Source organism: Acanthopagrus latus, chromosome 3 (assembly GCF_904848185.1).
Source record: "Acanthopagrus latus isolate v.2019 chromosome 3, fAcaLat1.1, whole genome shotgun sequence".
In the NCBI taxonomy this organism is placed as follows: Eukaryota; Metazoa; Chordata; class Actinopteri; order Spariformes; family Sparidae; genus Acanthopagrus; species Acanthopagrus latus.
The window spans coordinates 9,655,200-9,671,066 of NC_051041.1; the positions used below are offsets into that span (position 1 = coordinate 9,655,200).

Genomic DNA, 15,867 nt, shown 5'->3' on the forward strand with positions numbered 1-15,867 from the left:
TGGCCAATTTGTCGTACTGCAGGCACACAGCATCACATAATCAATGACTTGGAAATTTGCAGGACAATTTGACTGTTTGATATTGAGAATATTTATTTAAGTAGCATTTATTTATACTGCTTGGACTGCTATCTGCTTAGTTTTTCAATTCACCAATAATCAATTTCCATGCAATATCAGGTGCACTATGCTGATGTTGCTTGCAGCATTTATTTATACTATCAACGACTGTCAACTACTACATACTGCAGTATTAGTCAATATTATCTATACTAGAGTTATAGTGTAACGCCTGGCACATATGTGTCATTTAGATAAATACAGTCTATATGGTTGTCATATATAATTTAATGCACATTTTTTTTCTTAATGTCAAGGCTAGGCAAGTTTATTTGTACAGCACAACTCAGACACAACTCAAAGTGCCTATCAGGGCCTCATGCTAGGATATTAAAGATTATCCAGATTCATGATTAGCTTGAGATGAAAATTTACCGTGATCAACTCATAGAGTGATCCAAGATCAAATTTTATTATCGCCCTTTCCCTACTAGTAATCCATCTTTGTTTTTATATATATGTATATATGTATACATATGTGTTTGTATATATATATGTGTATATTAGCGTAAAATGTGTGCAATATTAAACACCAAAATGTAAAATAATTATTTTCCAAAGTTGGATATAATATTTAAACAAATGTATCAAAATGAATAAACTTGTGGAGCACAGAATTTGAGATTAATTTCAAATGTTTGGTAAAATAATCTGTGCAATCTGATGTGGTCTTTGTACTTTTGCCCCCTTAGCTCAGGGCTGATGATTATTTAACACGTCTGTAATTTTGGGCTCAGGGCTCAAACTGGTAATATTGTTGAGGAGAATTCAACACCACTGTGCCTCGAGCAACAGATGCCCATTAGACTAAAGTCTCACTTTTATAAGTAATGTTATCATTACAATTCAGTATAATCACTATCCATATTTATTTATATTTATCGTTCACTCAAAATTGTCCAAAAGTATATGTGGAAACTACACATCAGACCCATATGTGACTTATGGATACTTGAATCCAAAACTGTGGTCATGAATATGCTGCATACAGTGAACAGCCTCCTCTCCTGTGACTTTTAAGACAAGATTTTTGTGGTACATGGCTCACAGTCTGTGGTCCAGTTCATTCCAAAGGTGTTTGATGCAGAGATCAGGGCTCTGTACAGGCCTGTCAAGGGATTACTTGTGTACAAGGGCATTGTCATGTTGAAACAGGAAAAGGCCTTGCCCAAACTGTTTGCACCTCGTCTGAAAACATTAGAGAATGCTGTAGCAGGAAGATTTTTCCTTAATTGGAGGCCCAAACTATAAGAGACAGCCCAAGAACAAAGGGTACACAGTAGTATGACAACAACATGCTTTTGGTGATATACCTGGATTTTTAAGCCAAACATGGGTGGACAATGATAGAAATAGGGCGAAAAGAGGCTGTAATTCTCTTTAACAAAGCACTGAGTAAGACAATCTATCTGTTTATTTTCTGAAGAAATTACAGCATAATAAAGCTTTGAACCTACATGTTTAATCCTCGATACTAATTTCTAAGTATGGTGGAGCAATGGTGTCATTAGTGCGTTGATAGTGTTTGTGTAATTACTCTCACTGCCAGAGGGGAGAGGCAGAAAGTTCCACGCTGCAGATTTAACTGTTTCATTATCATTTCTGTGGATTTTATGTTCTGACATTAAAGTCTTGTCTAAATGGTGTTTCAAAGCCTTCCTGACAATGGCAGTGGGTCACAAATGCTAATGTATTTTTACAGAATCAGGTGCAACATTTTCAATATGTGCAAGATATATATATATATATTTTAACTTCTGAATATCTTTTTATATACCATACTTTTTCGAATTCAGTTTCTATTGTGGTCAACTTTTTTTCCCTGTTGAATCTAATTGTATTTGTACTGTTATTCCATTAGCCACAGGTGTCAGCATGTAGCCTACTCCTCTTAGTCTAATGTGTTTTTGCATTTTTTTTCTAACGCTACTGTATTTTTGAGCATTCTCTTCAACAAATCAAGATTAATAAAGTTCGATCTTATTTAATGTTGTTTATGGTTTTGTTGGCATAAATGCAGCCATGTGTAAACATATTGACTAATAAACATAATGGAATCAGTTTATATTCTACCCTTAATGAGTAAACTTTTAATTGTAGCATGTAAATTTGTTACTAAAACCCACAAATTCAGTGCAGCAGACTCTCATCACCAAACATTTCCGAAGGAAGGTATTTTTTTTTATCAAGTGTTTGTATACACTCTGACCGCTGGGGGCATTGAGGCCCTGAAATTGTGTACAGACTGAAAACAAACAGAAGAAGAAGAAAGTGCTGCGCAGAAAGATGCGCAGATGCCGCTTTTTCAATCGAATGATGGAGGTGAATGTTTTGATGGAGTCTAGGGACTAAAAAAAGCTCCGCTTTTATGGCGTGAAACACAGCTGCTGCTTCAGCCGATGTTGTATTATGTCCGATAACAGGTCTGAGGCGAATTATATTCGACCAAGCCAGTGAGGGTCAGTCAGCTAACATCGTTTGCTGCGGCGGCCTAGCTAACATTAGCTAGCAGCGTGAAGTTGTGATAGTCCTCTCATTTAATGAGCTCACCGTGAGGCCCTATTTTAACCTGTGGGGGGTTTTCATGACACTACTGCTAACAGGGAGTCATTTCATTATCTGTGTGGGTGTACTGATCCAAGATTACCCTACCTTCAATTGAAGTCGGCTCCTCGGAAAGCGCGGTTTCTTGAGACCTAGTCAAGGGGAAGCGGTTATCCATGTCCACGAGTTACTGTCGGTTAACAATAGTTGAAAACATCAGCAAACATGTCTTTAGTCGCCTATGGTAGCAGCGATGATAGTGACTCAGAGGAAACCTCGACCTCTGCCGCAGCGCAGAGAAGAGTCAGCGCCGGAGGGCTCTTCTCAGTCCTGCCTGCTCCCAAAAAGCCAGCATCGGCAGGAGGAAACTATGGACCAAGCAAGGAGACAAAAGCGAACCCTTCAGCAGGGGACAGCACGTCAAACGATGACCTAGATTCTCAGCCATCTAAAGGAAGCTTATTTTCTAGCCTGCCTAAGCCGAGGAAGCGATCAGAACCTGTCAGGATCTCTGTACCACAAATCCAGAGACGGGATGTGAGTACTGAGTCTGATCAGCTGTTTGCTTATTTTTATTGTAGCTCCTGTGGTATGTAACCAGACTGTAACTCATAGTGATGTATTTTTTTTGTCCATAGTCGGACTCAGATGATGATGAACCAGCACAGAAGAAACAGTCTCAGGTAAGATGTCTCACTGTGTGCAACTTCATTCTCTGAAATACTCGAGCGTGTATTATTAAAGCTGGTTTGACTACACTCAAGGTACACTGTAACGGGACTCTCAGCCTGCAGCAGATGACCATAAAATGTTACCTAATCTCCCTGATAATATAATAATGATTTAGCTGTCATGCATGACCTTTTCGTAGCCCCTTAATGGAGTTGTGTACAAGTAACACAATAAACACTGGAGTGTAACTAGCATCAACATTGTTTTGCATGTAAACACCCATGCCAGCTGAGATTTTAACTCCTGCTGTCTAACATTGTTGTTGCTCATTAAGACTAAAAATGCTTTCAAATGGAGGGGACCACTTGCACAGAATATATGATGCCATCCCTTCCGTTCCCTAACCTCACAGTCCCCTTCTCTCCATATTTTTTTCCTCTTCCAGGGTGCAGGTTCAGGCCTCTCCTCCCTTCTCCCAAAACCCAAAAACATGACAGTGAAGGAGCTCGACAGACCCCTGATTCCTCACACACTCACCAAGCGCCAAGAACCCAAAGGACCCAAGCCCGGGACGCCTGCTCAGGGTCTGCTTGGTTCTAGTGCATCACCTTCTGCCATCAAAGCTGCAGCAAAGTCAGCTGCCCTGCAGCTGGCTCGACAAATAGCCACCGACGACCAGGATAACGAGGAAGACATAACCCCCCAGAACTACTTTTCCCTGGGCGAGAGCTCTCAGCCTCTGCCCGAAATCCTCCCTAGCGTAGACCCCGAGCCAGGAGCCCCTGCAGAGCTTCTTCCCTTTTCACCTGCAGATGAGCCTGGGCAGTCCGACGCCCCCCTCGACTTTGGGGGGAACCATGAGGGAGCTGGTGCATGGGGAGGTCAATGTCCTCAGTATGAACAGCCGATGGCAGGACCAGAAGCTCTCCCTCCGGTAATTATGACTAATGTAAACTAAATATACATGTCATTCAGATGGCTTTAGATTCACAAATCACGGACTATAACTGAATCCACATGACTGATTAGATTAATTGGAGTATTTAAAAATAAGTTCAGGCCAATTAAGATCAAAATGCAGTCCTTTTGTAAGTGCTGAATAATCTTATTAAAAGTCAGCTCATCAGATCAGAGGACGATTATGGAAACCATCAGGAAGCCAATTACAGATACTGCTTACAGTGTAGATGTCAATGTGACATAAGAAAAGTACCTAGGCAATCATAAATAATACAAGCAAAAACATAGCTAGAGGCTACACAACCACATACTAGTCTTTATAGTCCATGATAGCAGTGACATTTTGTTTTCCCCAACATAAACATTAACCATCTGCAATATCCATTAGTCTCTAGCACACAAAAGGCCCAAGTAAGCCACATGTATGAGTCAAGGTAGTTAAGAAAAAACCAAATCCCTCTATATACCGTCGACATTGAATAGATAAAAAAACATTAAAAAATCAGCACAAATTTAAATAACGGCCTAAACATTTTCTCCTCTGACAGGGATATTATAATGAGCCATACTTCCAGGATCCTAATTCCAGCCTGGCAGAGACTGAAGAGCCTGGCCAGTCTACAATGTTTGATGATGAGGCGGTAAGACAAGTGCTGTTTTTTTTTCTGTTGTGCGATATAATTCTTGATTGTTCTGCAGCTCTTTTGATCACAATGTAAGTTCAGTTACAGTTTTCTTCCTTTGACTGATGCAGTCATTTGCTTCTTGTACTTCAGTTCATGCGACTGCAAGGGAAACGGAACAGGGGCAAAGAGGAGGTGAAGTTTCTGGAGATCAAGGGGGACGACCAGCTGAGCGGCAACCAGCAGTGGATGACCAAAAGCATGACAGAAGAGAAGCAGACGCGTCAGTCCTTCAGCAAGGTGAACCGACTACATCACTGCGTCGTCTTGCATTGGAGGCCCACAGGGCCTGGGTGTCAAGCGGTGTTTAGGTTTATGTTCAGGTTTCTGCTCAGTTTTGTGTTTTTTGCAGACAGACAGGATTTTTATCCCTCTAAATAACAAACACAAGGAAGGAAGTGGCTTCAGTAATTGGACTCTTGAGGTTTTTTAACTCAAAAATGCAGATGGGCTTGTTACCGACAAACTTGTTATAAGAATGATTTCACAAAGTCAGAAAGCATCCAGACAGATTGCTCGTGAGAATCTTTGCCAGTTTTGCATTGCAACAACGCGGTTCAATTAATGTACTGTCTACTTTTTCATTTCTGCAGAAAAAAGGAGAGCAACCTACTGGACAGCAGCGACGCAAGCATCAGATAACATATCTCATTCACCAGGTGAGTGCCGCTAAATCACAAATCATACAATCATGGTAGTTTGCACAGATTTACGCCAGGCATTCTAAAGGACTATACCTAATGTTTTCTTATTATGTTTAGCATGTGTTCTATATATCTTACAAGCAGAATCTTTTTATATTTTCTGAACTGTGCACACGTTAATGTGTCATCAGGAAGTCACCCAGTACCATCATCTGTCTTTATTTAAATTGGTTTCTGTTTTCTTCTGCTATTTCTCCTGATCAATGGAGAATATCTCCCTTAAAGTCAGTGCACTCCTTTAAACGCTACAATTATTTTGACACCAAAACAGCCTGGAATTGAAGGGGTAGTGATCGAGATTTCAGTTAAGAATATTGTTCAGTTGGATTTGAATGTGATGCAGAGCAGGATGGGAGTCAGGAGGGACATAGCAATCTGCGCTCCCAGTGTGACATGTCTGCACACACTGAACTCCAGGTAGAGAGCAAACCTTCAAGCCTGCAAGAAAATAATGATAAGCCTGCACAGGGGGTTCAAACCGGGTTAAAAAGCAGCAGATTCTCTCTTGACTTTGGTACCAGTGTCTTTGTCAGTTTGCTATAATAACACATGCATACTGGATACAGACTCCACACTGCTCTAATTTGAAAACTGTAGCACTTGTAGAAGGTTTCCTCTTTCCTTAATTTTAAATGGGTTTAAATCACTCAAAAAAAGAATTGTTCTTCAAATCATTGTTAATTGCATCCTCTGTGTGAGATCTAGTTTTACTTGACTTTCCTCTTTCACAGGCAAAGGAACGCGAGTTGGAGCTAAAGAACAACTGGGCAGAAAACAAGCTAACCCGCCGGCAGACCCAGGCCAAATATGGTTTCTAAATGTCATACTGTGGACTTTTGGAGGCATGTGGAGACCCTGCAGCAGCAAGTAGACTAGAGCTCTCCAGACTTCCCCACACAAACGGAAAACCTGTGTTTGGGAAGAAACTATATGCACCGTAATACAGATTTTTCCCTCCTGCCCTCCTTCCTGTATTTGTGTTGAATTGTTATTCTTCAGTAGTTCCTTTGGTCGACTATTTTTATAAGGTGTCACTGTACTGAAAACCCAGTCACAGTAAATAGAAGCGCTTTACCTTCATTACAGTGTAACAGTGTGGCAAGTTAAGCATAAATGTTTTCTTTTTCAACATGTTTGCCTCCTGTTCAGTGAACACTCATATATGACTCATTCTTATCTGCGAACGGTGTTTGGTTCTCTGGCAATCATACGTTGACTGGAGTCATTAGAAAGCTGTGGCAGTGAATCAACAACTTTGTAACAAAGAAATAAAGGTGATGTTGTTGGACATGTGCTGCAGTCGCTCCTAACGGCTCAAATGATTTGTCCATCGCCATGTTGCTATTATTCTAACCCCAGTTTTTCTTTTATTTTTCTTGCATTGAAAGCTAAGTTTTGAAAAAGCACGCTCTCACGATTTGCCAGAGAACCAAACACATATCTGTTTCAACTGGATCTTTAGCTGCTATAAGGCCAGAGAGCCTCCTAAATTCAACATGAACCAAGAAGTTTACCTCGGTTTTGCCTGGCCGCATCCAGCATGCATGCTTAAGATTCACTTCTCTCCATTGTCCCATTGATATTTGTTTTTTTTTTTAAATATCTTGATTGATAACAAGGAAAGACATTTAGTATCTTAAATATACCATAACCGTTGAATGCATTCATGTGAAGTTTGTTTTATTTAAGTTGGTTAAGTGGAGGGTGTGACTTTAATTCTTTAGGAAATCCTGCCATCAAAGTAAACAAGGATTAGTAATGCTGCCAATCTCTCCAGTTTTGGAGAATATTGCAGATAGAGTGCTCTCTTTTATAAAAGCTGTTAAGATCGATCTTGCATCAGTCTTTCCCATCCTGCAACAAAGCAGTGGGTGGTCCACGCTCTGAAATCTTTTTTGTTTTCCCAAGAAGGAAGTGAAGCATAAATGTGAGCTCATGAGCCAGGTAGCTTTGACATTTCAACATGAGATTTTACGTTAAACTTCATTTATAAACTATTTGAAGGTGTGGTGGCGACTCTGTGGTCGTCCACCATTACCGCACCAACACATGCACAACCTGATCTGCCTCAAAACTTCATCTGATATTTGGCAGAAACACACTAGCAGTCCAGGGATATTGATTGCCTCCCATACTTCATGATTAGGGTACATACCAAAGACTGGAACAAGCAGTCGACAGAATGAATGCATATCCTCACTCACATCTTAATGACAGGAATATAAATTATAGAGCTTAAACTGAATGCTTCTTTTTTCTTTATCATCATGTGTACAGTGCAAAGTCTGTCTAGGTGAATGAAAATGAAAGTTTCTTTGAAATAAATCAGATTTTCATATTACTCCTGAGATAAACAAACAGAGCTGTATCAGGCACTCAAGATTCACTAAAGAACTTGTTTGATGACATTTGCTGGGGAAAAAAAAGATTTTGTTTACCCAGTACTTTTGTTATGCGTGTTGTACAATTAAAATTAATGAATAAATCTTTTCCTATCCTGGCTCCATACTGTTGACTGCAACTGGTTGGTTTTTGGTATCTAAGTGATGCAAATGTGTTTACAAAAGGTCAGTTTATCTATGTAGCATTTCCCAGTAAAACACTGAATTGTCTATTGATGAAAATCTTAAAAAGTTCCTCGGGCAGTGTATGAATTCCCACAATATTTCATTCAACAACAGAGTTCAGTGTCCAGTTGAATTAAAACTCAGTTGTAATATTAATGCACATAACTTGATTCCTTCCTTAAAGACACATCCACACACAAGGAGGAACTGAATGGAGACATTTCAATAATCACACAGACAACTGTTTTTTTCTGCATATGTAATGTGTATTACTGGAAAACAATATCTATTTCAGCTCTACGGACTTATTAATTCTTTAATCTTTCTTGGGGTTGTCACTTGGTGGTGCTGTTGTGTCTTCACTTGCTGCAGTTTCTTTAGCGGCAGAGGCTCCTTCTGAGGCTGAAGCTTCACTAACTTGACTCACAGAGTCTTTACCAGCTTTAGCTTCCACTGCAGCGTCAGACACCGCCTCCACTGCAGCGTCAGACACCGCCTCCACTGCAGCGTCAGAAACCGCCTCCACTGCAGCGTCAGAAACCGCCTCCACTGCAGCTTCAGAACCCGCCTCCACTGCAGCTTCAGAAACCGCCTCCACTGCAGCTTCAGAAACCGCCTCCACTGCAGCGTCAGAAACCGCCTCCACTGCAGCGTCAGACACCGCCTCCACTGCAGCTTCAGAAACCGCCTCCACTGCAGCGTCAGACACCGCCTCCACTGCAACATCAGACACCGCCTCCACTGCAGCGTCAGACACCGCCTCCACTGCAGCTTCAGAAACCGCCTCCACTGCAGCGTCAGACACCGCCTCCACTGCAGCGTCAGACACCGCCTCCACTGCAGCTTCAGAAACCGCCTCCACTGCAGCGTCAGACACCGCCTCCACTGCAGCGTCAGACACCGTCTCCACTGCAGCGTCAGAAACCACCTCCACTACAGTACCAGACATCGGCCCCACTGCAGAAACATCAACACCAGCCAGGTCTGGAACACCTGTGGCTTCCTGCTCTTGTGCTTTTAACTGCCGCCGATAGCTTGCTGACGGGTCTTCGAATGGCACCACTGACACAGGGATGCGGACGGTGTCTATTCCATTTACCTGGGAGATGAAAATGTGAAGAATAAGCTGATGAGTTTTAGTAGAATAACAGTTACTTACAGGGATATTCCAGCATAAGTTTGATCCATGGTCTAACACATCATGACCCCCTACTCGAGAGATCAAGTTTTCCAACCGCTAGCTTTTGTAGTTTTAGCAACCTCAGAAAAGACTGCACGATAACTATACACCGCAGTCTATGCCTCCACTAAGAAACCGCCATCAAAAAGCCAATCATAGCCACAAATAATGCTCAGAACAGCACCAAACTTCAGCAACAGTACAAATAGGGTCCCGGCACATAGTTCGAGGAATCAAACATCTGCTTGCTCTGCCAGATTTCAAGTGGTAAGAGAACACAACTCACCACTCTACTACAGCAGCTAGCTCGTTGTGGGGAAGCCTTGACGTATCAATTACAGAATGCAGATAGAAATGCCAAATTCTGTTCTTCAGCTCTCGATAATAACGGTTATAAATTAGTAGGCAAGACACATATGAACTCTGCATTTCCATGGAGTAATAATCATACATTTTCATCCTTGAGCTGCGGAACTCTACTGCACTTGGTAATCAACTTGTCAGAGCTTCCCCACAACGAGCATGCTGCTGCAGGAGAGTGGTGAGCTGTGTTCTCTTTGGGGTGATATCACTTTAAATAGATTGTGATTTATTGATTGTTCTTCAAATTGTTGTTTGGTGTATGAGACTGAGTTGAAGAGGTGCTCTCCATTTCAATAACAGGTTCAAGGTAACTCGCAAAATGTTTCGCCACTTCTTATGTGTGGCAGGTGCATCTTCCAAAAAAACATATATATGGCTAAAAAAAAAGGATGCAAATAAACTCAGTATAACTATGAATGTGATGCACTGATAATGAACATTTCTTACCGTAACTTCACACCAGTAGTCACCCAACTCTTTGACGGACTCAAATGGGAGACTCAATGCATGAGGTGGCACAACAAGTCCGAGCTGAGGACACATTTTATCCAAGTCAATAACTTTGCTACACTTTTGTTCATCAGAAGCATTTTCCAGATTTTTGACTGATAATCTGAGAGGAGAATGACAGACGTACCTTCTTGAGTAACTGTCTCTGGACGACCTCTTTAGTAACCTGGAATTCTTCTGAGGGCATTTTGTTTATGGTCAATTTGGAGTTTTTAAGGAACTTAACTGTCTGTAAAAAAAAAACAAAAAACATGAGGAAACATTTGTTTGAACACCGATAACAGCTTGTGGTTTCTTTTTTATCTCTTGATAGCTGTGAGCTGTACAGAAGTAGAAAAATTAAATGGTTCTTGACCCATCTTCAGCTGATAAACTTACCATTTGTCCAGTACGTGTTTGGACTCTGTCCTCTGGTTTACCTTCACGTAAAAGCTGTTAGTAGACAAGATGACAGTGATCAATAGCTCTGCATTTTATCTGACGTGCGGAGGGATATTAATGACATTATGAAATTACGATACGCACTCTTAACTCCTCAGCAAATATCTGTTTGTTCTCCGGTGATGGATACACAGCGAGGCCTTGAAGCAGCAGCTTGTTTCTGCCAAAAGACTTTTTCACAAACACAGTGTCTCCTCGTCCACCGAGCTCTGTCAAAACAAAAACAAGTAACTTTTATAATGATTTTTTTACTTCCAGTGACAACACACAAGTCAGAGTTTCATGTGATCTGTTAAGAGAGCAGTGTTGTAGTGACTCACTGGGTACGGTCTGCGTCAGGATGAGCTCCAACTTCTCTTTGGGAGCATGTTTGGTGTCTTCAACCAACCTGTAGATTCTGTGTCTACGAGGGTGAAGCCTCGGCGGACTGCCTTTTTTTGACAAGGGCACCTGATACCAGCGCTCCACCACGACTGTGCTCTGTGGAAACATCAAACATTTGTGTGTGCTGACAGTGAACAGTAGTCTTCACAAAGCTTCAGTTTATGTCATTCATGTGGATGTGTGTCTCTTTGTTGTTATGAATATTCAGTAAAAAAAAAAAAAAAAAAAAAAAATTAGAAGAAGAAAGAAAAAAATAGTGTTCTGGGGACCTTTCCTCTGAGAACAGCTTGTTTATTCAGTTCTGGGAAAAACAAATATGAGGGTTTTTTTGACTACCTCAAGTGTATTGTAAATATTAAAATTCTGAATTTGAATCTGTTCTCCAAAACTAAATCATACCCATTTAAAACTAATATCTTGACACTGATAATAGGCTGATAGTAAGGCATATCAGTCATTGAGTCTTTAGAGTCAATGCAGGGTGTCAACAAGTTCCTAGGATCAAAAATAAATAAATAAATAAATAAAAATAATACCAATACTGCAAAAAACTAAAGAAACACACGAATCTCAAAGGATGAATGGACGAGTTTATAAGCAGGAAATGAATCAACAATTATGCTTGGTATCTGATTAATTAGGGTTACACATACTCAAAAGACAAAGACAAACCATTAAATTCCATTGTTTTTATTACTCTAAGACACGTGATAGACTAAATGAATAACTGGAATACACATCTTATTACAAATAATTGTGTAAACAGGAACATAAATGACCATTAAGTTCAGAGGTCATGTTTCTCAAAAGCACTTTTGCTACAGCCAAAGAAAAAAAGCAGCCTGTAGCCAGTGAGGTGTTTTACTGAACGTTAATGCACGTAACATACACACGTTGTTTGTTTTTTTTTATTCTCAAATTATCATCTAAATATTATTGAGCTTTGTTTAGTAGTTGTCACCTCTGAGCTGCAGCGGTTTCAAACATGAGCAGATAGTTGTGTTATTTTGTTAAACATCGCGGAGACACTGACCTGAGCAGGAGTCAGAGAGAAGCTCCTGACAGCAGCGGGCTTGCTGAGCAGATCCTGAAGGACACGGCGGCCGGAGCTCCACATCTTCACTCAACACCGGAAAACACCTTCAACGCTTTTATTCAGACAAGACACATGAATAGTTCACTCCAGTCTTAGCGTAGACCCTTCCACTATATAATTATTCCTCTGTCACCGCTCATTTAACCGCAACATGCCTGCTAACCAAAAGCTACAAGCTAACTGGCGTTTTCGTGCTGTGCCGTGAAAGGACCCCGACCGGCTGAAATAGTAGTCCCGACAAAAGCCTGAACTAAAGTTCTAAGTTGACTAAATCAGCCTTTTTAGAATTATGTTCCTGTATCTGTTTCATTTCTGCACTGAATATGTTGTATTTGTCAATATGTGTGTATCATGTACATACATGTCCAGACTGAAAACAAAGAGGGATCGTGCTATTATTTTTCTCACTCACAACACTGTGAAACAAATCCTCACTAAATATCAAAGCAGTTATACAATTTAATCATGTTTTGAAAATGCATAATGTAGTATTACTCTTGCCTTTTTGTATTTTGTTAAGATCACAAAATATCATAGATACAAATACATCATAGCATATAGTATTAAAAAAAAACAGGCTGCACATATAGTGTACATGTAATTAATAATAAAACAAAATACACCAGGATGCACACAATGAGCCTACATCAGCTAAAAATCTTATCTTTGATGACTTCCAGTGGTTTGATCTCTTATCTTGCTGCTGTAGAATGATTCAGGTGCCTGGTTACTTATTTGGATTATGTTTTCAAACCATTTCTGCAGCAGAGTTAGCCATATTTGAGGCAGTCACTGTCACAGCATAAGATAGAGACGAGAATTGCAGCCAACATTTCTTTATTCTACACAATTATTGATCTCAGTCTCACACCATGTAACTACTGGTGGTTGTGACAAGACAATCGGGCAAGCCAGGATTCATAACAATACATCAGTTATGTAGTATTTCATACATTCTTATCCTGCAAACGACATTCAACTTTACATTTCAAGCATTGTTTAAACACCATCTCAATCAAGAAAAGTTCTTCCACTGCAGAAAGGAAAAATACAATAATCAATAAAAATGTATCTAATGACTCAATTTTAGCTGCCGCTAGATAATTTTACAACCATCGGCTATCAGCTCAAACAATAACTTTTTCTGGTGTCAACAGGAAGCATGTGATGTGACAGTGCAGTCATGTGAAAGCAGTGTGATGTTTCAGCAAGTCTTGAGAGTAGCTGATGTTGAATCGAGACAGGGCCGCCAAAGTAAAGCACCTTGTGTGTCGTAACAGAGATGATATCAAAAATGTTGCAAAATGTTATTTAAGTCTCCACTGAAGTAAAGGCAACTTTCCTCAAGCATTTACAGGAAGGTTGCAAAAAGAAGTCTTAAGTTTACTTGTAGCTGCTCATAACTTGTATATCTTCTAAAAATGGCTAAAAAATTATATAGGAAACAGCCCGCAGTAGCAGGAGCAGAATACTGTCAGAAATGGGGCAAAGCTGCGCTCCTGTCAAACTCACTGTGAACCTTAATCCTTAGATATTTGGAGACATGAACAAAGATTTTTGATCACACATCACCAGCTGGCGGTTCTTCCCTTAATGCACCGTAGAACGAGTAGCGGTTGGGTATCAATCTGCGTCCGGCTTTCACAGCCTTACAAACTCCCACACAAGTGCAGCAACACCCACAGACAAACACGAGACTCATCAAGGCCCACACCAGTGTGGTGACGACGAAGGCGAAAAGGTAGGTCGTCTTGTGGCAGTACAGATCTCCAGGTACGTAGGTGGGAGGATACACAGGATAAACCCAGACGGTGCCTAGAGGGGAAATATTCAATTACGTGTTCAAACTACACACAAAAGCTGAAATTAAAAGCCCTGATAACATATTTTCTCAATTGCATTTTTACTGATTGCTGGGGTTAAATGTCAACACGTATTCTTATGTCAATTCGTGTTTATTCACATTAATCACGCAAGTCAATTAACTTTGGTCAGACAGTCAGATTACTTTACTGTACATTAGCTGTAAACTTGCAATCATCAGCACACACAGAGGGTGTGAGTGTTTGCATTCAGGTCAGCTCTCACTAAACTCAGCACTCACCAGCAACTCCAGTTCTCCCTCTTTATTTACCCACATCTCTACTATGTTACGTTTCTAATAAACAACTCTCTGGCATTTTTCTTACCTGCGATGATCCAGCAGAAAGTGAAGAAGTGCAGGAAGCCTGTGCAGCAATAGCTCATGATGCAGGGACATCCGTCGTCCCAGATCCTCGTGCTGTAGGTCAGAGACAGAGAGAAGACGCTGGCCCCTCCCAGCACTATCAGGTAAATGGGGATCCAGGGCTGAAGTGGACAACTGTGCAGATGTGTAGCCCCTACAATCAGTCAAGTCAACATTAAAAGGGGATTATAAAAAGGACACTAAAACATCCCAAAATAACACAGGAAATATCAACAGAAGTCAACCCACCTAAAAAAATGGCTGCAATCATAACCATCCACCAGATGATATTCAGCACAACTACAAGAAAGGAAGAAGAAGAAGAACTGGGTCAAAGCATTGGTTTAACAGCAGGCAGACAGAAACGTGGAGGAGGAAAGATTTCTAACCAGCTGATGAAATCACCACAGCCTTTTGAGGCCTCGATTCCAGCTGTGAAGACAGGTCCATATCTGCAGAACAGACAGAAACAGTCTCATCACGGTTAAATACAGACATCAACAGGAAGAGGAGGAGCGGCAGCTGTGTTATATCCTACCTGTCCGGCTCTGAATCGAGACACTTTTCAAGACCTTCTCTTCGTCTCATATAAATGGGTGTAGAGACGTGCACGAGTCGGCGTTATTTCCTTAGTTTTGTTAACAGCCGTCACTGTTTTGGCAGGATGTTAAGACATATAAGCCACTGTTTCGCAACACTTGCGTTTCAGCAGGAGGAAACAAGCATTCTGATACAATCTATCAGCGAGTGTGTTTTAAGCCACAGACCAATCACGTGGTGCCTGCAAATTCTTAACCACACTTTGATGAAATTTAAAAAGTTGCATTTCTTGGGACACAATCGAGAGATACTCACAGGATTGCATGGTGCAGTTTTGAGGCCTCAGCGCATGTAATCCACCGCAGGAAGGTTGTAGTTACACAGACAGGATAAAGTGCATTATCAGCTCTCATCAGTGCGGTGGTGACAACATAGTTTATCGCTTATTTTCTGACTTGTTATGCCGGTGCACCCGCATCATTGGTTTCCTTTGTCATTCTGGCACCAATTCTAAAGAAGCAGCCACAACACATTTGTCTTATTTGAATACTATGCAATATTCCAATGATTTCTAACCAGTGTCTTTTAATTTTACAATGGTTACATCACTGACCGTATTTGAGTCTTTATCAGCAGTATGACACTGTTCAGAGTACATGTATGTTGGCTGTGAAGGCCAACATTGCTTGTTTTCATTTAGAGTTGGGAGCAGAATTTAGGATCTGATCTGAGCCCTCCATATCTCGAATCAGCAGTTGGACAGTTTGAGTGGGCTTGTGATGAAAAGGTTCTGCTGTGCACCACCTGACACACCGGTGTGCCAGAACAGGGCAGCAGCACCAAGACAACCTGGTACCAACAGCACTGCCACCCTGT

General features: G+C 40.9%; 3 protein-coding genes across 3 annotated transcripts; 1 reads left to right on the forward strand and 2 right to left on the reverse strand.

Moving 5' to 3' along the window:
- Positions 1–2,390: 2,390 nt before the first annotated feature.
- Positions 2,391–8,191, forward strand: prcc (proline rich mitotic checkpoint control factor). Its single transcript, XM_037092262.1, has 7 exons — positions 2,391–3,201; positions 3,303–3,347; positions 3,782–4,270; positions 4,845–4,937; positions 5,073–5,219; positions 5,573–5,638; positions 6,415–8,191. Exons 1-7 carry the CDS (start codon positions 2,890–2,892, stop codon positions 6,499–6,501), a joined length of 1,239 nt encoding a protein of 412 aa, XP_036948157.1. The 5' UTR covers positions 2,391–2,889; the 3' UTR covers positions 6,502–8,191.
- A 303-nt stretch (positions 8,192–8,494) lies between these two features.
- On the reverse strand, positions 8,495–12,451 carry mrpl9 (mitochondrial ribosomal protein L9). Its single transcript, XM_037092261.1, has 7 exons — positions 12,162–12,451; positions 11,065–11,224; positions 10,829–10,953; positions 10,682–10,735; positions 10,431–10,532; positions 10,241–10,324; positions 8,495–9,349 (listed from the first exon to the last, which is right to left on the reverse strand). Exons 1-7 carry the CDS (start codon positions 12,243–12,245, stop codon positions 8,567–8,569), a joined length of 1,392 nt encoding a protein of 463 aa, XP_036948156.1. The 5' UTR covers positions 12,246–12,451; the 3' UTR covers positions 8,495–8,566.
- A 593-nt stretch (positions 12,452–13,044) lies between these two features.
- LOC119016461 (transmembrane protein 272-like) lies at positions 13,045–15,157 on the reverse strand. Its single transcript, XM_037092269.1, has 5 exons — positions 14,990–15,157; positions 14,841–14,903; positions 14,701–14,751; positions 14,414–14,605; positions 13,045–14,039 (listed from the first exon to the last, which is right to left on the reverse strand). The coding sequence occupies exons 2-5, from the start codon at positions 14,899–14,901 to the stop codon at positions 13,786–13,788; spliced, it is 558 nt and encodes a 185-aa protein (XP_036948164.1). The 5' UTR covers positions 14,902–14,903; positions 14,990–15,157; the 3' UTR covers positions 13,045–13,785.
- Between the last annotated feature and the right edge of the window lie 710 nt (positions 15,158–15,867).

Excerpts from the sequence above, each read along its gene's own strand:
- prcc (XM_037092262.1), top strand. The coding sequence starts at position 2,890 with ATGTCTTTAGTCGCCTATGGTAGCAGCGATGATAGTGACTCAGAGGAA. Across the intron at positions 4,938-5,072 it reads CAATGTTTGATGATGAGGCG|TTCATGCGACTGCAAGGGAA; the intron begins GTAAGACAAGTG and ends CTTGTACTTCAG. Across the intron at positions 5,639-6,414 it reads TAACATATCTCATTCACCAG|GCAAAGGAACGCGAGTTGGA; the intron begins GTGAGTGCCGCT and ends CCTCTTTCACAG.
- mrpl9 (XM_037092261.1), bottom strand. The coding sequence starts at position 12,245 with ATGTGGAGCTCCGGCCGCCGTGTCCTTCAGGATCTGCTCAGCAAGCCC. Across the intron at positions 10,954-11,064 it reads CCTGACGCAGACCGTACCCA|AGCTCGGTGGACGAGGAGAC; the intron begins GTGAGTCACTAC and ends TTGTTTTGACAG. Across the intron at positions 9,350-10,240 it reads ACTACTGGTGTGAAGTTACG|GTAAATGGAATAGACACCGT; the intron begins GTAAGAAATGTT and ends TTCATCTCCCAG.
- LOC119016461 (XM_037092269.1), bottom strand. The coding sequence starts at position 14,901 with ATGGACCTGTCTTCACAGCTGGAATCGAGGCCTCAAAAGGCTGTGGTG. Across the intron at positions 14,752-14,840 it reads TGTGGTGATTTCATCAGCTG|TTGTGCTGAATATCATCTGG; the intron begins GTTAGAAATCTT and ends CCTTTCTTGTAG. Across the intron at positions 14,040-14,413 it reads TTTCTGCTGGATCATCGCAG|GCACCGTCTGGGTTTATCCT; the intron begins GTAAGAAAAATG and ends TTTCCCCTCTAG.